This window comes from Balaenoptera musculus, chromosome 2, assembly GCF_009873245.2.
Source record: "Balaenoptera musculus isolate JJ_BM4_2016_0621 chromosome 2, mBalMus1.pri.v3, whole genome shotgun sequence".
Taxonomy (NCBI): domain Eukaryota; kingdom Metazoa; phylum Chordata; class Mammalia; order Artiodactyla; family Balaenopteridae; genus Balaenoptera; species Balaenoptera musculus.
Window position 1 is genome coordinate 128,069,717 of NC_045786.1, and position 24,265 is coordinate 128,093,981.

The window sequence follows — 24,265 nt, forward strand, 5'->3', positions numbered from 1 at the left end:
GTTGTTGTATGATTAGAGCTCCCTGAGAGTAGGGATTGTGTCTGTTTTCCTTGTCACTGATTTTCCAGCACCTAGAGTGGTCCTTGAACATGAAACACCTTAAATATGTGTGTGAATAAACTAAACACATGGAATTCATCTAGGGCTTCACATACCTATCCTGTCTAAATATTATAATTTATTTATTTATTTAAAACATAATTTCTTCTCAGCCCAAGAAAACACATCATAGTGGAATCCCAAAGAGAAATTTCTACTTGTTCTATACTAATAAGTTGACCCTCGAATAACACAGGTTTCAACTGTGCAGGTCCACTTATATGTGGATTTTTTTCAATAGTAAATACTACAGTACTACACGTTCCAAGGTTGGATGAATCCATGGATGTGGAACCTCAGATATGGAGCAACCATGTATACAGAGGGCCAAATCTGTTATTCTCGGATTTTCTACTGCACAGAGGGTCAACGCCCCTAATCCTTGTGTTGTTTAAGTCAACTGTATATGCAAGGCCCTCCAAAATGTGTAACTAATTAGGTGAAGAGATATCAAAAAACAAATGACAAAGCACCACACAACTCAGCTAATGAAAGGAAGGAATAAATTCTAATAAAAGGAAACTTTAATATAATATTAGATCAAAGAAGGAATCTTTGTGTATCAATATAGGTTATATCCTACTTTAAGATGTTATTTACCCATATGATTAAAATTGTGAAATGCAGTATTTTAATATTTTTTTGCCAAAAGTTTTAATACTGAAAATTCTTTCTTACATTTTAAATGATCCTAGATTATATCTCATAGGTGCAATAACTTACCACCTTAGATTTAGTGTTAGCAATCTGTTTGATAATATAGGCAGGGTCTAGTCTGTCTTATTCACCACTATAAACCTGCTGCCTAGTACAATGTCCGTTACATATTATGTGCCCCCAAAAAATTTGTGAAATGTGCCCTGATATTTCTTCGTGAACAAATTTTCAATGTTTACACTAAAGTATATTAATACCTGAATATTATATGAGCATATAAACAAAAATAAATCCTTATTTCTTGTAAAGTTGGATCTACTCTATAAAGTTCTCTTATCCTTTATTTTAATCATTTAGTCAATAAATATCTAGTGGTGCTTTTACTGGTGCTTGTTCAGACAATATCATATTATGTACTGCCACCCAAGGATGGAACATGGTGTTACTACAAATGTAGTTCTTTCCCTTCAATAAGCATCCTCAATGGGTCTACTGCTAAAAATGTTATTATTCCTTTGTCCAAGTTGAAAACTTTGATGTTATCTTTAAAACTGGAAAAAGAATATTGATACATATCATTAAAAGTTATAAGGCTACTTATATTAAAGTTATCACATTTTTATTTTCTTTCTTGTAAAATGGTTTCAATACTTAATCATGTTTCAAATGGAAACATTCTAAGATGACTGTAGTATTACATTCCACATACTTTATCAATGCAGCAATTCCAAATAGGGGTCTTAATTTAAAAGAAAAAGAAAACAAAACAGACTCTCTTAGCTACAGATACTATGTAATTATAAAAACTTGACATTTGCTGCCACCTTGTGACTGAGTATAAAATATTCTCCATCCTCTTGTACTAAGAGATAAAAAGTGGCTTTTTCCCAAGTCAACATGAGAGATTACAGGACTAAAGGACCAAAGTATTACAATATTTTCCCAATTTACAAAATTACAGTATAGGCTTCACCATACACACAAAACACTCTTGTTACATATAGTATGCATTTCTATATTAAGCCTCATGAACTTCCAAAATAATCCATTTATCTGATATCTAATTACTAACAGGATTGTTATTCATAAAGAACATACTAATCAAAAAAGGAAATCAAGCCCTTGGGTTGGTTATCTGCTTTTTATTCTACAAACACATACAACTAAGAGTCCTTGCATTGAGGGGTCACATCTTTATTTGGTCATTAACAGAGAAGAAAGTAAGAGAATCTTTTTCCATTTTCATATGGTATCTAACCAAATGGGCTGGGGAGGGGGGAATAGTTCTATTATTCAGGGACATTATACAATTACTATTTCATTGTGGTTTATATTTTCCTCCTTTTTCTTTCTTCTAATTATTTACCAATAAGGCTGGAAAACCTAAGAGAAGAAACTTAAATCTGTCTATAAATTGCAACCATAAAGGAGAATCTAAAAGAGAATGACAAGATTGCTTTAAAAAAAAAAAGTGAGGGATCACAGTATCTATAGACTTAATCATCTCTTCACTTGGGGAATGAAATAATCAAAAGTTGGATCAAATGTGGTTGGGAAATGAATGGAAGAGAAATAGTTCAAAAATGATTTTTTATACCTCTGTTGTTTTTATTACTATAGAACATGTTGCATTTAGGACTGACTTTCTGGAATCAATTTCTTGAGTTCACAGAAGTCCCCAATATAAATATATAAGTTGTATACCAGTACACGTTTTCCACTAAATAAAACAAAATTTATGAAACTCTACTACATTTGCTTAATCATTTACTCAACAATTATTAAACACCAGATATTCTGTAATGTAATGCAATGCACCAAGTCCAGTGAGCCGAGTATAAGACACACTCTCCACCCATAAGGAACTTACCAAATAATGAAAGAGCCTGTAAGCTAGTGCCTCAAAACTAAATGGTGGATGCATTCCTGGAGTAGCCAAGAAAAAGCCTATTTAGCCATAATAGCTTTTATTAACAAGAAAAACGGAGTAGGAGGAAATCATATTAAAGATACAAAGCATGATATATTCTGTCTTATTCAAATGATTACAAAATATTATACTTACCTAAGCCAACACTACCTCTCTCTTACTAATGCTAACAGGCCTCCCTACTCCTCCTTTTTTCTTTGCTGGGATGGTGGCATAGACATTTTGAGTCCATTCCTTGGATTCTTATTTGTCTACCACTGAATCAGGTTTCATAGGATAGTTAAAATAAAAAGATCCTGGCTATTAAAAAATATCCTAACTGTATAGCTTCAAGAACACTGGTATCTTAGTTCCTTCATTAGGATGTGGTCTTATCTACCAAAATTTTATTTAATAGTATTTAGTATACATAGTATTTAGTATATGTTTAATAATATTTAACAGTAACTGGCACAGAGTAGGCACTCAATAAATGTTTGCTAAATGACTGAATTCAGCCAAAAAGGTTACTGGATTAACTATGTAGCTACAAGACAGTTTTATGAAGACAATCAAAGTGAATGCTTCTGAGAATTCTGAAACTCATGGTTCATTAACTTATTAACCTTGAAGACACAAACATAATAACCTGAAATTTTACATGGGTTTCTACATCTTTAGCAAGACACAGTTATACAAATAGCTATGGCTCAAAATCAGGAAAATAAGCATGCATACCACAGTATACCTTTCAACTTAATTGCCACATCGATGTAGGACTGCAGAAATGCCATGGATACTGCTTGCCCTACATTAAAATAAAAAATTAAACAGATATTACAATGTACATATCTCTAAAGCAGTGGTCCCCAACCTTTTTGGCACCAGGGACTGGTTTCGTGGAAGACAATTTTTCCACGGACTGGAGGGTGAGGGGATGGTTTCGGGATGATTCAAGCACATTACATTTGTTGTGCACTTTATCTCCCTTATTATTACATTGTAATATATAATGAAATAATTATATGACTCACCATAATGCTGACAGGAGGCAGAGCTCAGGCAGTAATGCGAGCAATGGGGAGTGGCTATAAATACAGATGAAGCTTCGCTCGCTTGCCTGCTGCTCACCTCCTGCTGTGCGGCCCGGTTCCTAACAGGCCACAGACCAGAACCGGTCTGTGGCCCGGGGGTTGGGGACCCCTGCTCTAAAGCATCCATACTTATATATAACAAACATATAGATTTATGGGGTTTCCCCAAATTGTTATTTATTAGTAAGAAATATCCTAGTATGCAGTAGTCAGTATTGTCCAAACATTTAAGAGGGTTTCTACGTTCATACTGCAAGGAGTATACTTGAACAGCTATTGTTTGAGGATAAAAGCAATATAGTGCCTATAAATCTATAATAACTGTTAATCAGTCATTAGCTTGAATAACAATAATTTTTCTAAATTAGTAAGCTTAACATCTAGTTTAATTATTAACCTTCAATTTGTAAGTCAGATATATATAATCAGTTTTACAACCCCAGAATCAGCTAGAAGTAAATATTTCAAAGTGTGGAACATATGAAAATTATGTCACTTTACAATGTGCAATAACAGAATGCAAAAATAAAATCTGCCTACTTTAAATGCCCTAATATGCAATATAGTAGTCACCTCTAAAGGCTCATACTCACAACCAGCATAGAAAAGCACTATGCTGTCAGAAGCTGTTACTGTCTCATTGAATGTCTCTTCTGTTAGTTCCACTGTGAGTTCCAAAGGTAACTGTCTCTTCCTGTCTCTGTAAACAGTTTCTGCCACTTCATCATCTTGAATATCTAAAATGTTTGAAGAGGAATTAATATAAATATAAATGTATAATTTTAAAAATTTAAGCTCTTCTCCCAGGCAAGCATGTGAAAATTTGGTATTTTATAAAAACTTTTGAATTCATACAATCTTAATATTTAAAATGCATGATATTTAGAAAACTTTCCAGTTGTCTGGCTTCCTATCTTAAATGACTCTCAGATGCTTCCTGACCCAGAAACTGTCAAGTTTTAGTCAATTCCAAAAGGCGTTAAACTTGTCGAGAAATAATACAAATATTGCTTTTATTTCTAATCAACATATTAATTTATAAGCCAAAGAAGTCCTACCATACATGTTTGACAGTGTTTCTTTAGCTTCTACTACATGCCAAGCACTGTGACAGACACTAAGGAAAGTGGTAAACAAAGCAGACATAGTCCCTGACCACATAGAGCCTCTGTCTATGGAAAAGTCAGTCAATAAACTGATCACTAAATAAGTATATAACTATAAATGTGATCAGTTTAAGAGGAAAGGTAAAATACACAGTGAGAGATTTTAACAGGGAGATTTAGATTGGGAGATCCAAAGTCCACCAGATAGAGAATCAATAAAAGGATGTTTTAGGCAAAGGGAAAACACATGCAAACCTCTGAGAAGTAAGAGCTAAGCATATTCTAGGTACTGAGGGAAGGCAAATTTGACTAAAACAAGATGGCCAGAAGAAATAACATGAGAAAACTCTAGGCTAGACAGCAGCTGGATTGTAAGAGGCCATATAAGCCAAGAATTTTGGATTTTATTCTAAGTGTATTGAGTTAAGGGTGGATTCTGAATATGTAAAAAACTTTCATTAACCACAATATATAGAAATATTGAATCATTATGGTGTACAACTAAAACTAACATGTTACATGTCAATTAAATCAAAAAAAACCCAAAATCTTTTCATTAAGATAGACAGATAGACCCATCCACCCACCCATTCATCCATCCATCCATCCATCCAAGTATGTGGTAAAAAAATAAAAAATAAAAAACACATTATGAATTCACAAATATACTATTGGAATTTATTGTATGGTAACACTGGAGGGACATCTAACTTGATACGAGAGACAAGCTTCCTAGAAGAGTTGACACGAGCTGAACATTAAAAGAAAAATAAAACTTAGGCAGGCATTAGAGGCATATGGAGTAAAAGGAACAGCATGTACAAAGCAACAGTGGCATGAAAAATCATGATGAAGTTGAAATCTGAACACTGACTCTCTGATATTAAGAATTATTGTTAACTTTGTAGATGTAGTAATAGCATTAATTATGTTAATTTTAAAAGGAGAATCCTTACATTTCTGAAATACACAGGGAAATATTTATGGATGAATTTGTATGTTTGGAATTTGCTGCAAAATAATAAAGGGAGGGCAGTGATTGGAACAGGATTCGCCATAAACTGATGGTGGCTGGGCGAGGCCAGGTAATGGGTACCTGGAGATTTGTTCTATTATGCCGTCTACTTTATGGTTAAGTTTATAATTCTCTGTAACAACATATTAAAAAGAAAGGAAGGGAGGAAGTGAGAAAGGCAATGCATTCAGAAAACTAAATTATTATTTTCCATATGATTGCTAATACTATAAAATAAAATACTAGGTCTGGATTTCGGTACCATATTGGCAATTTTTAGCTGTGTAACTCTAGTCAATTATATAACTCTGTGTCTCAATATTCAAACCTGTGAAACATAAGAGTTCGACTACTAATTTTAAGGTACTTTTTTTTTTTTTTAAACCATCTTAATATGTTTTTTTTTTTTTAAAGGCACAGGCTTTTTTTTTTTTTTTTTTAAATATTTATTGATTGATTGATTGATTACTATGTTGGGTCTTCGTTTCTGTGCTAGGGCTTTCTCTAGTTGCGGCAAGTGGGGGCCACTCTTCATCGCGGTGCGCGGGCCTCTCACTGTCGTGGCCTCTCTTGTTGCGGAGCACAGGCTCCAGACGCACAGGCTCAGTAGTTGTGGCTCACGGGCCTAGTTGCTCTGTGGCATGTGGGATCTTCCCAGACCAGGGCTCGAACCCGTGTCCCCTGCATTAGCAGGCAGATTCTCAACCACTGCGCCACCAGGGAAGCCCTAAGGTACTTTTAAATACCATATTCTATGACACTAAAAGTTATGCTCTCAATACCAAAATTAATAAAGGCCAATTTTCTCATTTACTGTATTTTTTTCTTATTATTCATGTATTTTCATTTTCCTGCCAGTCCATTCTTATTTCCCAATCCACCCTTTCTTCTCTTATCTTGTCCTAACACCTCCTTCTTGCTTCCCCATTCTCTTAATAAGCCACCCTCATTTATAAATTTATAAATTTATAATTTATAAATTTATTTATTCCTCAGCTCAAACTTTCACCAATTCATATATATATATATAGTGTGTATATATATACACACACACTCTCTTTTTAGCCACACATGTTTGTTATTTTTTTTCATACTCTCCTTTTGGAGACCTCAGTCCATTTAATTCTGATTCATCTTGTGCCCATTTCCTTTGAAGGACATTTTTCTTTATATTCTGCTCTTACATGGTAACAAACTCTTTCCAAACCCTCATCCATGTCTCATATAAATGGGAATGAAATGAAAATGAGAGGGAAACTGTATACGGGCACGACATCAAACTATATTATGGGTCAATATGGATTACAAACATAGGAAGTTAAGACCAAAAAAAAAACCCCCAAAACACAAAACAAAACAAAAAATTCCACTACAAAGCAAAAAAAGAAAGCTGTAAAAGAAACATGAGAACTGGGCTGAGGAGAGAAGATAGGGGAGAGTTAGAAAAAAAGAGAAGGCAGCACCAGAGGGCAAACTAAAGCCAGAGAATCAGGAAGTAAAACAGGGGACATGGCAACAATGAAATTTTGAAACAGGCAACTATCACTGAGCACAGGAATCTTATTAAATTGGTGGATGATTCCTCTCACTCTGAAGAATATATGAGCCATGACAGGAATAAAGCAGGGAGCAAGAGAGCAGAACACAGATCTGCCTATACAATGACGATGCTATGGAGAAGAACTCTGGCTTAAATCACGAGCAATTCTAACCTCTGTATATCAGAAAAAAACTAGAGCAGTGCTCAAACCAAGAAGCTGGTCACCGGTAACAGTTAAAGCTCAGAGCCCTTATTAAATTTATAATATAGATGTTGATCCTCATAATAAATGGACCTCATGAAAACAATATGAAAATTACTTCCACCTTGGGACTCATGATAATAGGACTATATAAAAAGTATTTAAGGGACTTCCCTGGTGGTGCAGTGGTTAAGAATCCACCTGCCAATGCAGGGGACACGGGTTCAATCCCTGGTCCAGGAAGATCCCACATGCCGTGGAGCAACTAAGCCCGTGTGCCACAACTACTGAGCCTGTGCTCTAGAGCCTGTGAGCCACAACTACTGAGCCTGCACACCTAGAACCCATGGTCCACAACAAGAGAAGCCACCACAATGAGAAACCCGTGCACTGCAACGAAGAGTAGCTCCCGCTCGCCGCAACTAGAGAAAGCCCGCGCACAGCAACAAAGACCCAACGCAGCCAAAAATTAATTATTAATTAATTAAGTAATTAATTTTTAAAAAAGTATTTACTAAATGGGACTTATAATAGTACTATATAAAAATTCAAGTATTTGCTAAATGGGATACAAGAATGCACAAGACATAATCCCTGCCTTAGAAATTTTATAGACCAACAGAGAAGAGAGAAAAGTAAATAAGCAATTTCAGAATAGGACTGATGTTATAAAAGAAGTACTAGGAATGATAATGATCATAAGTAAGATTTCAAGTCAGAATGCTCCACATGCCATTTGTGTGACATTGGGCAGATCACTTAACTGAGCTAAAACACAGATTTTTTCCTCTACAAAACGAAAGTGACCTCAGCTAACTCAGAGGACAGCTATCAAAGTAAATAATGTGTGGGAAATAGCCTTGAAAACTATAGAATACTTCAAAAATGTAAGCAATAAGAGCAATAAAAAGAAAAAGAGAAATAACATGTTAAAAAGAATTATTAAAATGTTATCAAAATTTACTCCCTATACTGTTAACAATCGGATTCATTTACAACTACAAATACAACTATATTTATCAGAATTTCATATCCTAATAGGAATAATAAAAATAAAATATCATACTGTGGCTCCTGGGTCCTTTTAAAACATGGAGTAGACCAGTAGGGCTGAAAGAACTGATGTGGAGGATAAAGGCACACTTGTGGAAAGCTAGAAGCCTGACATGTAACAATGAAAGGTATCGCACTAAACAAAACAGAGCATCCTTATATCTTTACACCTCATCAACTTGCTAAAATGCGATTCAAAATTAATTTCTTCAGGTCTCTTCACATTCTTGAATGTGACAGTTAATTCACTGAAATTTCACTGACCTTAAGGATGCTGGGCATAAATGGGAGGGGAGCATGATCATCAAAAAAACATATTACCCATATCTGGACCTTCAATGTCATTGTCTTCATCTTCGTGCGTTTCCTCAATGTGCATATTACTTTCCACACGGGATACGATTAAATCAATATTATTTAACACCAAAAATTCCACTGGCACTCCCTAGAAATACATTAATTTTAAAAGATATGACTAAAATATAACAAAGTATTTTAATATAAAAATGTTTTACTTGTTTGACACTAAAATGAAATGAAACTAAACCTCTGAACTTCAATTTTAATATTTTTTTTAAAAAAGGTAAATTAACTCCACGATCACTATTAAAAGCATCCAAAGTATACGTTATAGAAAGATAGTGTGTGCTACTGAAAAAGAGGGCAAAAAAGAACCGAAAGTCTCGCTTGCTTCTTGTCACAATTACATTATACTGACATCTGAAGCATTTTACATATAACAGTAAGTCCTACCTCAATACAATTGAGGTATAAAAATATATACAATTTTATTGCAAACAGAGACAAAATTATTTTGTATTCTACAGAAATATTCAAAATAATACTTCATCTAAAAAAATTCCACTAAAAAGTTTAATTGCCTGTTTAGCCATAAACATAAGAATACTATCTGCCCCTAGGTATTTTAAGAATACCAAATTCTATTCCATTGAAATTATTCCATTAAAGTTTCTTTCACTAAGCCTCAACCAAAACATTTTTAAAACATGAAATTTTAGGCCACTGGATTATTTTAGTAAATTATCCCTGCTGCAACCTCATGACAAAACTTGAAGGGATGAGGAGTTGCTTCTTATGGATGAGCAAAGAAAGTGGTTTCTTGAGATGGAATCCACTCCTGGTGAAGATGCTGTGAAAACTGTTGAAACGACAACAAAGGATTGAGAATATTACAAAATCTAAGTTGATAAAGCAGCAGCAGGGTCTGAGAGGATTGATTCCAATTGTGAAAGACGTTCTACTCTGGGTAAAATTCTACCAAGCAGCATTGCTCTGTAGCATACTACAGAGAAATCATTCATGAAAGGAAGAGTCGATCAACGGGGCAAACTTCACTGTCGTCTGATCTTAAGAAACTGACGCAGCCACTGCCCTGGTCGGTCAGCAGCCACATCAACATCAAGGCAGGACCCTCCACAAGCAAAAAGATTACAACTCACTGAAGGCTCAGATGATGGTTAGCATTTTTTAGCAATAAGGAATTTTTTAATTAAGGCATATACATTGGTTTTTTTTAGACATAATGCTATGGCACACTTACTAGACTACAGTGTAGTGTATATATAACTTTTATATGCACTGGGACAACAACATGAACTTTAATTCTTCTATAAAACCTATTTCCCGATAACAAATAAAGTAATTTCCTACTTAGGGGTCTTTACCTAATAGTAAAAAAAATAGCTTCAGAAAGTATTCTTTCCATTACCTGGTCAAAAAGCAAAGCATACTAGCCCCACAGTGTACACATCTGAACAATACTACAGTTCTCAAAGTATTTTCCTATTTGGTCTTATAAAATTTCTTGTAAGTTAGAAGGGGAGGTTTTATGACTATTTCACAAATGAGAAATCTGAGCTTGAAGAAGTTAATTCAGTTATCTGGACCCAGAACTAGCAGGAACAGAATCCAAGTCTTCTGACTCTTTAACCCAGTATTCCTATCATAGACTTATGCAAGAGAATTTAAGTTTAAACTGTCTGGCAGTTCATAAACATATCAATAATTTTTTAGCATATGTATATAATATTTACAAGATGTTCAGAATTAAAGAGTTCTTAATTAAGAAAAATTTAAGGAAAAAGGGACATTAACAGAAATTTACAGAGGAAATACAAATGACCTAACTAGTCAAAGTTATCAAAGACATGCAAATGAATACTGAAACTTTTTTTGTGTATAGAAATGATTTTTTTTTAAGATTATTGGTCAGTACTGGCAAAGATGTTTGAGAAACAAGAAATTCCAAACCCTGCTGGTAAAAGCATAACCTTTCTGGAGGGAAATTTGACAATGTATTTTAAAAGTCTTAAAAATTCCCATTTCCTTTAATAAAACTTACTTCCAGAAATTTAGCAAAAGGAAAGAATCACTGATGTCCAAAACAGTGTACAAAGGCAGGCATCACAGCACAATAGCAAGTAATGAAATATAACTGCACATGAAAAGCAGGATATATAGCATGATCCTAAATTTCTTTACAATATATATATAGGCAGAAGATTCGCGCCGCTCGGCCACAGGCCGCCTCCAGTGCCGCGGGATGAAGCGCGGGGTCCGCGGCCCCGAGCAGAGCCCGCAGCCCTCCTGTCTTCCATTACAGGGAACTCTCTGCTCCCTGGGCCCGAGAGACCCCACCGTTTCCCCAAGCTGAAGCCACAGGGCATTGAGGTACCTGCCAGATGTCTTCTCACAAAGGACCTGTGGTGGCCCAGGGCAGTGGGGTTCCTGCCGGGAACAGCGAGGCTGACACAGTGGAGCTGTCTGAGCTGGGCCCCCTGCTAGAGGAGCTAGGCAAGCAGGGCGTCGCCAGCCCAACCAAAGCTGAAGAAGAGCAGGCATGCCCAGGGCCTCAGGAAGAGGAAGAGGAGGAGGAGGGGCGGGTGCTGACACTTCCCCTGCAAGCCCACCATGCCATGGAGAAGACGGAGGAGTTTGTGTATAAGGTCTGGGAGGGGCGCTGGAGGGTCATCCCGTATGAAGTGCTTCCCGAGTGGCTGAGGGACAAAGACTACCTGCTGCACGGCCACAGGCCACCCATGCCCTCCTTCCGGGCCTGCTTCAAGAGCATCTTCCTCATCCACACGGAGAGTGGCAACATCTGGACCCAACTGCTTGGTTTTTTGCTGTTTCTCTTTCTGGGAATCCTGACCATGCTCAGAAGAAACATGTACTTCACGGCCCCCCTTCAGGAGAAGGTGGTGTTCGGGATGTTCTTCCTGGGCGCGGTGCTCTGCCTCAGCTTCTCCTGGCTCTTTAACACTGTCTATTGTCACTCAGAGAAGGTCTCTCGGACCTTTTCCAAACTGGATTATTCAGGGATTGCCCTGCTGATTATGGGGAGCTTTGTCCCCTGGCTCTATTACTCCTTCTACTGCTCCCCACAGCCACGGCTCATCTACCTCTCCATCGTGGGCATCTCTGCCATCATTGTGGTGCAGTGGGACCGGTTTGCCACTCCTAAGCACCGGCAGACAAGAGCAAGGGTGTTCCTGGGGCTTGGCTTGAGTGGCGTCGTGCCCACCATGCACTTTACAATCGCGGAGGGCTTCGTCAAGGCCACCACGGTGGGCCAGATGGGCTGCTTCTTCCTCATGGCTGCGATGTACAGCACCAGAGCTGGCCTTTATGCCGCACGGATTCCCGAGCGCTTCTTCCCTGGAAAATCCGGCACATGGTTCTAGTCTCATCAGATCTTCCACGTCCTGGTGGTGGCAGCCGCCTTCGTCCACTTCTACAGGGTCTCCAACTTTCAGGAGTTCCGATACGGCCTGGAAGGGGGCTGTACTGACGACTCCCTCCTCTGAGCCGCCCTGCAAGGGCACAGGAGGAACTTCCCAAGTGCTTTTAAAATAACTTCTTTGCTGAAGTGAGAGGAAGAGTCTGAGTTGTCTGTTTCTAGAAGAAACCTCTTAGAGAATTCAGTACCAACCGAGCTTCAGCCCACTTCACACTCACTGGGCAATAAACTCTCCATTCCCTCGCTGAGAACAGTGGGGATGGGCAGACGTGGCCGCCCCACCGCTCAGCCGCGCCCTCCTCAGTAAGGCAACTACTGTCCCCTCACAGAGATGGGGCTTTGAAACTCATGTTGAGATTTTACCCCCCCTCCAACCATTCTGGGGAAAAATGATGGACTGGGACTCTTCAGAAATTCTGTTTCTAGAAGAAACTGTCCCTCCCTCACCCCCGTCTTGACTCTGTAACCTGGTTTATAACAGGCCATCCGTTTTTGTAGCACACTTTTGAAAAACAATGATAACCTCGTCCACCTTTCTAGGGCCTGGACCTGCTCACACAGCAGGAAGAACAAAGCCACCAACTTTTATACAGCCCGGCTAATCATGGAAGTGTGTCCAGGCTTCAGATAACTTGAGTTTTAATTTTTTTCTTGGCAGAGTAATGTAAAATTAAAGTGGGGAAAGATATTTAATATTTAATACTAAGCTTTAAAAAGAAACCTGCTATCATTGCTATGTATCTTGATGCAAAGACTATGATGATAATAAAAGAGTACAGAAGATACTTGGCATTCAAAAAAAATTAATAAAATAAAGAATATATATATATTTAAATAAACACACACACACACACACACACACACACGGAGAGACAGAGTAACAGATTAAAAAAAACACACCAAAATGTTAACAGCAATTATCTTTGAATAGTGGCAATTCACAGAATTTTCCTATAATAAGTGTATGTTACTTTAGGACCACGTGTATTAAATAAGCAGACACTGTAGACCGATATATAAAATGACTCACCTCTTCTGCTCTTTTGAAGACCACATTAGCATTCTGAGGAAAGTCCACTTCCAAAGAGTCCCTTTTTCAAAATGGAAATAAACGTTTTACGTTGTTAATCTCAAGAAAAATAGTCATCCAGGATGTCAATCTAAAATAGAGCTGTAAGTTCTTATACTAAAAAATGTTTATGAAGAAAGATTACAATTTACTGAGTCTGAGAAATTTTACACATAAATACAGATCAGATTTTCTACCCTCTGTCTTAATCTACAGCTTCATTTAGCAAAGTTTAAAGGTCTAAATATTAATCAAGCTGATAATTAAAGACTTTAGCTCAGCAACTGGTTTTAACTATATTAGAGTCCATTAGAGATCTGATTTTATTTACAAGTGAACAGATTGCCATATAAGAAAAATATTAGTGTTCTGCTAAATACAGTATAGTGACTACTTTATGTTTAAAATACCTTAACAAGAGCAGAACTCCTGCTTTGCCCAGAAGACGCCAAGCAACCCATTCTGCAGTTGTTCTATCAGCTTCATATGTAGCTTGTTGACTAACAATAAAAACCAGTGGTAATCCTAGTTGGAGATGAACAGTTGAAACTTGTTGAGGATCTTCAGCAACTTCAGTCTTCATTTAGAAAAAGAACAAAACGTCTTTACTATGTGATAATAATGTTCCAACATTTGGATTTAAACCCTGCTAATTCTTATCAATAAAGATGAGTGAAAAAGCAAGTCTGTGAAATAAATCCATTAACATTAACAGAAATGGTCTCATGATTTTCTAAGTTTAATGCTCCCAGTGTACCTATATAGTTTAAAAATTATGAAACGAACAAATTTTACAAGGAGTTAAACAGAAATTTACAACCATAAAGAATAAGGATATCATAAAGAAAAAAAAAAAAAAAAAACAATAAAAAACTGTGGTACTGATAAATAAAGAGATAGATATTTGAAACAAAACAGAACAGATAACTAAGGAACAAATTCTTCCCATAGAATTTACATATAATGACATATTACAGAACAATGAGGAACATCTGAGTTGACATCAGCTTGAATATCACATCTAATTCACCCCCTCCAGAAATCCCAGCACAACTACAGCAGTAGGATTTTTCAAAACAGATAAAACATACATATGTGAAGAAAGGAAAAAGAGAAAAAGGCAGCACAATTTTGGAAGCTGGAGAACAAAACCCTAAGGCCCATGAGAGAGGAAAAGCTAAGAGAGACAATTTCACTTTAACTTAGAATCCTAAAATTGCTCAGGAACTGTCACTCTGCCTGGCGTCTCTGGAACTGGGAGAGAAATATTGGAAGGGGAATGGCAGGAAGGCTCCAAAGTAAGGGGAATAGGTAAAACCTTTTGGGAAGCATTAGATCCTAGTTCCCCTCCCAACTCCATGAACTTAGGTCCCTCCCTCACACCAGAAGAAATCTGGCCCGGACTGCAGGAACAGCTGAGAGTGGGAATACCATACCCAAAGCAAGGGGGGATTGAGTACCCAAATGCTGAGACTCCTTTTAGCCCTTCCCCACTCAGTTTCCAGTATGCTAGCAGCCAGACTTCTGTACACCAGCAGAAAACTGGAAGTTCCTTTTCTGGGGATCTTGAAGTAACCACAAGAAAAAGTCTAAAGCTACTGACATTGAGGTTCACCAGAAAGCAGCCCAGATCCAATCACCCTACGGAGCTCAGAGTTAACAAGTCCCATCTACAGCCTCAGAATTTCCAATCAGCTTTTTTAGTTTCTATTCTAAATCATGAACAAGATGCTTGTTACAAGCATCTGAGGAAAGCCTGTAACATGAAAGACAGAGACCAGAAACAAACAGAAAAACAAGTAACGTGGAGGAAACAGACTATTCAGAAGAATGTTCAGAAACTACCACTGGTAAGCTCAAAAAGATGGGAAGATAGAGTATTCATAACGAAATGAAAAATAAAGTTGAAATAAATCTGCAGAAAGTATTAGCAAAAGAACAGATGGATAATAGAAGAGATAAATTGAGGGACTAGTTCAAGAGGTCCAACATTCAAATAGGAAGTCCCAGAAAGAGAGAAGGGAGAAAACAGAAGGGAGAAATCATCACTGAAATACACACAAAAGTTTCCCACAAACTGAAGAAGCATGAGCTGCCAGATTGAAAGAGCCCACTGAGTAACCAGCATAGTGGATAAAAGCAGATACACGGGAAGATGCATTCTTGTAAATTTTCTAATTATTGAGGATTTTTTTTAATCTTAAAAGTTTTTCACAGAGAAATCTATATTTACCTATGGTAAGCAGATTCTAAGATGCTCCCCAGATTCCTGGTGTACACATTTTGTATAATCCTAATTCTTGAGTGTGGGTGATACTTATAGCATAGTCATTCCCTTGATTAGGTCACACCATGTAAGACTGTCATGGCACAATGGAGTGAGATTGTCTGCTGGCTTTGAGGGAGAAAACTGCAATTTTTTGAGGGGGGCCACGTGGTCAGGATCTGAGAACAGCCTGTAGGAGGTAAGAGCAACACCAGCCAACAGCCAGCGAGAAGGTGGGAACCTCGGCGCTACAACAACACAGAGCTGAATTATGCCAAAACCTGAATGGGTATAACAGCCTGAAGGAGTAGAAAAGCCTCGTTTCTTCTTTGTGTATTTGGAGAACTATAAGAAATTTAGTATTAAAAAGTAAAAAGGGGGAACAGACAGTAAGGCTGGAGATCTGGCAAGGGGCCAAATCATTAAAAACTATATATATCCTCCTAAGAAGATAGGGCTTTATTCTGTAAATAATTGGAAGCCAGTTAGGAACTGCAAAAATTATTGTAACAAGATCATATATGTGTATTTAAAATATATCACTCTGGGCTTCCCTGGTGGCGCAGTGGTTGAGAGTCTGCCTGCTAGTGCAGGGGACTCGGGTTCGAGCCCTGGTCTGGGAAGATCCCACATGCCGCGGAGCAACTAGGCCCGTGAGCCACAATTACTGAGCCTGCGCGTCTGGAGCCTGTGCTCCGCAACAAGAGAGGCCGCGATAGTGAGAGGCCCGCACGCCGCGATGAAGAGTGGCCCCCACTTGCCGCAACTAGAGAAAGCCCTCGCACAGAAATGAAGACCCAACACAGCCATAAAATAAAAATAAATAAATAAATAAGCAAATATGGTTAAGAAAAATATATATATATTAAAAAATATATATATATATATATCACTCTGTTTAAAAAAAAAAGAAAAAAGGGACTTCCTTGGTGGTCCAGTGGTTAAGACTATGGGGAACTAAGATCCCACATGCCATGTGGCCAAAAAAAACCAAAGAACGGAAACAAAAAGACATATACTAAAAACCAATGAATCCTACAATTTAAATGGGTGAATTAAATGATATGTGAACTATATCTCAATAAAGATGTTTTATAAATAAATAAATAAATAAATAAAACATATCACTCTGCAAGCAACAGAGAGCATAAACTTAAAGAGAGTGAAGTACAGGAATACAATATAGACCACATCAGTTGCTATTGCTAAAATAGTACACAAGAGAGAGGGAGAACCTGGATTAAAGTGCTGGCTGTTAGAATGAAGAATTCAAAAGATATTTAAGATCTAAAATTAGATGTAGAGAGATGTAGGAATTGAGAATGGTTTTCCAGGTTTCTGCCATGAATGACTGGACAATAAATTAACCAAGATAATGGAGAAAGAACAGGTGGTAAAGGATAACACATTAATGTCAGACATGTAGAGCTTAGGAGAAAGACATCTAGTTAGTAGTTAAATATATGGGACAGGAACTCCGAAGAAACATGTGACCTGAAAATTCAAATCTGAGAATCAGTGTAGTTAATGCCATAGAAACAGATGAGGGTGTGTTCCAAGCATCTATCACTGTGTATGTAGCAAAGCATGCCAATACCTGATGGTTTAAAATAACAAGAATCATTTCTTTTGTCCATATGTCTGCAAGCTCATCTCTGGTCCACATTGCATTAGTGGGGCATTTCGACTGGAGGGTGAAGGTTCCACTTTAAAGATGGCTCATTCACTGGCTAGCAAGCTGTTGCTGACTATTATGAGCTCAGCCAGAACTGTGGGCTGCGGACCTCAATTTCTCTTCACATGACTTCTCCTCAGGCTTAATTTCACAGCAAAGTAGCTGGGTTTCAAGAATGAGCAATCAAAGAGAGCAAGGCAGAAGCACATGGCATTTTATGACATATAGCCTCAGAAGCCACATATCATCATTTCAGCCTTATTCTACTGGTCAAGGCAGTCACAAAGGTTCAATCATGGTCAAGGAGAGAAGACATAGACTCTACCACTGGACAGGCACATTGATAAAGTCACATGATAAGAGTTTATGAGATGGGAGAGTTGTTATTGCCACCTTTGGAAAATTTAATCAAAGTCTGATAGGATGAGGCTTTGGGGGGCTTGGAGAGAGAAGTGAGTATATTTTGCAAGTGGGACAGATGTGAATTGTTGTAGTCAATGGTCTACTCTCTGGCTACAATTTCCACCCCTATCACATGCAAACCACACTTCTCTCCAAGATTTCCAAGCCTCATCCCATCAGACTTTGAGACCAATGCAAACTCTAAGATCTCATCATCTACATTCAGGTCTAGTGTGGTCTCTTGGATATAGCTCCTTGAGAACGGTTCCTCTCAATTTGAAGAAATGAATGAATTATTTTTCCCCATCCCCATTCTCAATAGACAATGATGGAACAGGCAAAAGATAACCACTATATATATTACTGTTTGAAAGGGGAGAAAGCAGAAGCATAAAATGGTCACTAGTGTGTAGGGATTCTGAAGCCCATCCAGGCATATGGGCCAGTTCCTTGATTAGGGCTCAGTCCTACTCCCTAAGGCTTTGTTCTCTGAGGCTCTGGGTTACATATTTGGGCTCTTGACCTGCCCTCCAACTCATCCTTTCTTGTTTACAAAAAAAGGAGCCTGTGTTTGCAGCTGAGCAGATTTCTCAGTCATTTCCTGTCCATAGAATACGGGGAGTCTAAAGACTTCTTTTCATTTTGTGCTGTTTCTATCCCTTTCCATACAAGCTGGTATACTTCTTCTAAAACCCCATGGTTCCTTAATTATAAAGTTATAATCCATTCCATTAGACAAAAGACAAAATTACAAATGTCCTTGATAGGTAGAAAAAGTAATAGAATAGTACCAAGAAGATTGCTAATAGTACCATAAAATTACTAATAATTTATATATCTATAAAAATATGTATATATTTTAAAATTATAAATTAGTATAAAATATACAAAAGTGACAGAAGCACTCTTGCACTAGGGGTGAGATTACAACTTAGAAATTTTCAAGAAACGATATAAGAAAATGAAGGATTATAAGAGACTACTATGACTATTACACACCAACAAATTAGATAAACTAGAAAACTGATAAACTCCTAGACATATACACCTACCAAGACTGAATCAAGGACCTCCCTGGTGGTGCAGTGGTTAAGACTCCGTGCTCCCACCGCAGGGGGCACAAGTTTGATGCCTGGTTGGGGAACTAAGATCCCATATGCCACACAGCATGGCCAAAAAAAAAAAAAAGACTGAATCAAGAAGAAACAGAAACTCTGAACATATAACTAGTATGGAGAGATTGAATCAGCAATCAAAAATCTCCTAACATAGTAAAGTGCAGGCAGAGATGACTTCACTGGAGAATTCTGTCACACATTTCAAAAGAATTAATGCCAATCCTTCTCAAACTCTTCAAAAAAATGAAGAGGAGGGAACACTTCCAAACTTATTGTATTAGGCCAACATTACTCTCATACCAAAACCAGACAAAGATATTATAAGAAAAGAAGACTACAGACCAATATCCCTGATGAAAACTGATGCAAATATCCTCAGTAAAATACTAATAAAATGAATTCAACAACAATTTAAAAGGATTAAACACCATGACCAAGAGGGACTGATTCCTGGGATGCAGGGATGGTTCAACACATGAAAATCAGGATTGGTTCAAGATGGCGGAGTAGAAGGATGTGCTCTCACTCTCTCTTGCAAGAACACCAGAATCACAACTAACTGCTGAACAATCATCGACAGTAAGACGCTGGAACTCACCAAAAAAGATACCCCACACCCAAAGACAAAGGAGAAGCCACAATGAGACGGCTGAAGGGGCGCAAACACAATAAAATCAAATCCCATAACTGCTGCGTAGTGACTCACAAACTGGAGAACACTATACCCCAGAAGTCCACCCACTGGAGTGAAGGTTCTGAGCCCATGTCAGGCCTTCCAATCTGGGGGTCCAGCAATGAGAGGAGGAATTCCGAGAGAATCAGGCTTTGAAGGCTATCAGGATTTGATTGCAGGACTTCGACAGGACTGGGAGAAACAGAGATTCCACTGTTGGTGGGCACACACAAAGTAGTGTGCACTTCGGGACTCAGGGGAAGGAGCAGTGACCCCATAGGCGACTGAATCAGATCGACCTGCTAGTGTTGGAGGGTCTCCTGCAGAGGCGGGGGGGTGGCTGTGTCTCACTGTGAGGACAAGGACACTGGCAGCAGAAATTCTGGGAAGTACTCCTTAGCATGAGCCCTACCAGAGTCCGCCATTAGCCCCCCCAAAGAGCCCAGGTACGCTCCAGTGTTGGGTTGCCTCAGGCCAAACAACCAACAAGGAGGGAACCCAGCCCCACCCATCAGCAGACAAGTGGATTAAGTTTTACTAAGTTCTGCCAACCAAAGCAACAGCCAGCTCTACCCACCACCAGTCCCTCCCATCAGGAGACTGGCACAAGCCTCTTAAATAGCCTCATCCACCAGAGGGCAGACAGCAGAAGCAAGAGGAACTGCAATCCTGCAGCCTGTGGAACAAAAACCAAAATCACAGAAAGACAGACAAGATGAAAAGGCAGAGGGCTATGTACCACATGAAGGAACAAGATAAAACCCCAGAAAAACAACTAAATGAAGTGGAGATAGTCAACCTTCCAGAAAATGAATTCAGAATGATAGTGAAGATGATCCAAGACCTCGGAAAAAGAATGGAGGCAAAGATCGAGAAGATGCAAGAAATGTTTAACAAAGACCTAGAAGAATTAAAGAACAAATAAACAGAGATGAACAACACAATAACTGAAATGAAAAATACATTAGAAGGACTCAATAGCAGAATAACTGAGGCAGAAGAATGGATAAGTGAACTGGAAGACAGAATGGTGGAATTCACTGCTGCGGAACAGAATAAAGAAAAAAGAATGAAAAGATATGAAGATAGCCTAAGAGACTTCTGAGACAACATTAAACGCAACAACATTCGCATTATAGGGGTCCCAGAAGGAAGAGAGAGAAAGGACCTGAGAAAATATTTGAAGGGATTACAGTTGAAAACTTCCCTAACATGGGAAAGGAAATAGCACCCAAGTCCAGAAGTGCAGAGAGTCCCATACAGGATAAACCAAAGGAGAAACATGCCGTGACACATAGTAATCAAATTGGCAAAAATTAAAGACAAAGAAAAATTACTGAAAGCAGCAAGGGAAAAATGACAAATAACATAGAAGGGAACTCCCATAAGGTTAACAACTGATTTCTCAGCAGAAACTCTACAAGCCAGAAGGGAGTGGCATGATATACTTAAAGTGATGAAAGGGAAGAACCTACAATCAAGATTACTCTACCCGGCAAGGATCTCATTCAGATTTGATGGAGAAATCAAAAGCTTTAAGGACAAGCAAAAGCTAGAGAATTCAGCATCACCAAACCAGCTCTACAACAAATGCTAAAGGAACTTCTCTAAGTGGGAAACACAAGAGAAGAAAAGGACCTACAAAAACAAACCCAAAACAATTAAGAAAATGGTAATAGGAACATACATATCGAAATTACCTTAAACGGGAATGGATTAAATGCTCCAACCAAAAGACACAGGCTTGCTGAAGGGATACAAAAACAAGACCCATATATATGCTGTCTACAAGAGACCCACTTCAGACCTAGGGACACATACAAACCGAAAGTGAGGGGATGGAAAAAGATATTCCATGCAAATAGAAATCAAAAGAAAGCTGGAGTAGCAATACTCATATCATAAAAAATAGACTTTAAAATTAAGAATGTTACAAGAGACAAGGAAGGACACTACATAATGATCAAGGGATCAATCCAAGAAGAACATATAACAATTGTAAATATATATGCACCCAACATAGGAGCACCTCAATACATAAGGCAACTGCTAACAGCTATAAAAGAGGAAATCGACAGTAACACAATAATAGTGGGGGACTTTAACACCTCACTTACACCAATGGACAGATCATCCAAACAGAAAATTAATAAGGAAACACAAGCTGTAAATGACACAATAGACCAGATAAATTTAATTGATATTTATAGGACATTCCATCCAAAAACAGCAGATTACACTTTCTCCTCAAGTGTGCATGGAACATTCTCCAGGATAGATCACACCTTGGGTCACAAATCAAGCCTCAGTAATTTAAGAAAAACTGAAATCATATCAAGCATCTTTTCTGACCACAACACTATGAGATTAGAAATCAATTACAGGGAAAAAAATTGAAAAAAGCACAAACACATGGAGGCTAAACAATACGTTACTAAATAACCAACAGATCACTGAAGAAATCAAAGAGGAAATCAAAAAATACGTACAGACAAATGATAATGAAAACACGACAATCCAAAACCTATGGGATGCAGCAAAAGCAGTTCTAAGAGGGAACTTTATAGCTATACAAGCCTACCTCAAGAAACAAGAAAAATCTCAAATAAACAATCTAACCTTACACCTAAAGGAACTAGAGAAAGAAGAACAAACAAACCCAAAGTTAGCAGACGGAAAGATATCATAATGATCAGAGCAGAAATAAATGAAATAGAAACAAAGAAAACAATAGCAAAGATCAAGAAAACTAAAAGCTTGTTCTTTGAGAAGATAAACAAAATTTGAGAAATTCATTAGCCAGACTCATCAAGAAAAAGAGGGAGGGGGCTTCCCTGGTGGCACAGTGGTTGAGAATCTGCCTGCCAATGCAGGGGGACATGGGCTTCGAGCCTGGTCCGGAATATCCCACATGCCGCGGAGCACCTAGGCCCGTGAGCCCAATTAGTGAGCCTGCGCGTCTGGAGCCTGTTCTCCACAACACGAGAGGCCGCGATAGTGAGAGGCCTGCACACCGTGATGAAGAGTGGCCCCCGCTTGCTGCACTAGAGAAAGCTCTTGCAACAGAAACGAAGACCCAACACAGCCAAATAAATAAATAATAATAATAGGAAAAAATCAAAAGAAGAGGAGATGACTCCAAATCATAAAATTAGAAATGAAAAAGGAGAAGTTACAACAGACACTGCAGAAATACAAGCATCCTAAGAGACTACTACAAGCACACACTATGCCATAAAATGGACACCTGGAAGAAATGGACAAATTCTTAGAAAGGTATAACCTCCAAGTCTGACCAGGAAGAAATAGAAAATATGAACAGACCAATCACAAGTAATGAAATTGATACTGTGATTAAAAATCTTCCACAAACCAAAAGTCCAGGACCAGATGGCTTCACAGGTGAATTCTATCAAACTTTAGAGAAGGAGCTAACACCCAACCTTCTCAAACTCTTCCCAAAAATTGCAGAGTAAGGAACACTCCCAAATTCATTCTATGGGCACCATCACCCTGATACCAAAACCAAAGATACTACAAAAAAGAAAATTACGACCAATATCACTGATGAATATAGATGCAAAAATCCTCACAAAATACTAACAAACAGAATCCAACAACACATTAAAAGGATCATACACCATGATCAAGTGGGATTATCCCAGGGATGCAAGGATTCTTCAATATATGCAAATTAAATCAATGTGATACACTTGTATTAACAAATTGAAGAATGAAAACCATATGATCATCCAATAGATGCAGAAAAGCTTTTGACAAAATTCAACAGCCATTATGATAAAAACTCTCCAGAAAGTGGGCATAGAGGGAAACCTACCTCAACATAATAGAAGCCATCTATGACAACTCACAGCAAACATCATTCTCAATGGTAAAAAACTGAAAGCATTTCCTCTAAGATCAGGAAACAAGACAAAGATGTCCACTCTCTTGCCACTATTATTCAAACATAGTTTTGGAAGTCTAGCACAGCAATCAGAGAAGAAAAGAAATAAAAGGAATACAAATGGAAAAGAAGAAATAAAAACTCTCACTGTTTGCAGATGACATGATACTATACATGGAGAATCCTAAAGATGCCACCAGAAAACTACTAGAGCTAATCAATGAATTTGGTAAAGTTGCAGGATACAAAAGTAATGCACAGAAATCTATCTCTTGCATTTCTATACACTATGATGAAAAATCTGAAGAGAAATTAAGGAAACACTCCCATTTACTACTGCAACAAAAAGAATAAAATGCTTAGGAATAAACCTGTCTAGGGAGACAAAAGACCTGTATGTAGAAAACTATAAGACACTGTTGAAAGAAATTAAAGATGATACCAACAGATGGAGAGATATACCATGTTCTTGGATTGGAAGAATCAATATTGTGAAAATGACTATACTACCCAAAGCAATCTACAGATTCAATGCAATCCCTATCAAATTACCAATGGCATTTTTTTACAGAACAGGAACAAACAATCTTAAAATTTGTATGGAGACACAAAAGACCCCGAATAGCCAAAGCAGTCTTGAGGGAACAAAACGGAGCTAGAGGAATCAGACTCCCTGACTTCAGACTATACTACAAAGCTACAGTAATCAAGACAACATGG

At 37.9% G+C, this 24,265-nt stretch overlaps 2 protein-coding genes across 4 annotated transcripts in view; one reads left to right on the forward strand and one right to left on the reverse strand.

Moving 5' to 3' along the window:
* TXNDC16 (thioredoxin domain containing 16) overlaps nucleotides 1-24,265 on the reverse strand; it is a 114,195-nt gene that overhangs the window by 44,482 nt on the left and 45,448 nt on the right. For all 3 annotated transcript variants that reach the window (XM_036839783.1, XM_036839773.1, XM_036839793.1), the window contains exons 10-14: nucleotides 13,915-14,081; nucleotides 13,466-13,526; nucleotides 8,997-9,120; nucleotides 4,353-4,496; nucleotides 3,414-3,473 (exon numbers count right to left, since the gene is read on the reverse strand). In XM_036839783.1, the coding sequence (XP_036695678.1) occupies nucleotides 3,414-3,473; nucleotides 4,353-4,496; nucleotides 8,997-9,120; nucleotides 13,466-13,526; nucleotides 13,915-14,081 (556 nt within the window). The remainder of the gene's footprint in view (nucleotides 1-3,413; nucleotides 3,474-4,352; nucleotides 4,497-8,996; nucleotides 9,121-13,465; nucleotides 13,527-13,914; nucleotides 14,082-24,265) is intronic.
* On the forward strand, nucleotides 11,200-12,663 carry LOC118888575 (adiponectin receptor protein 1-like). The gene is given in 1 exon segment (XM_036839807.1): nucleotides 11,200-12,663. A coding segment is annotated over 1 exon segment (1,125 nt). The 5' UTR covers nucleotides 11,200-11,377; the 3' UTR covers nucleotides 12,503-12,663.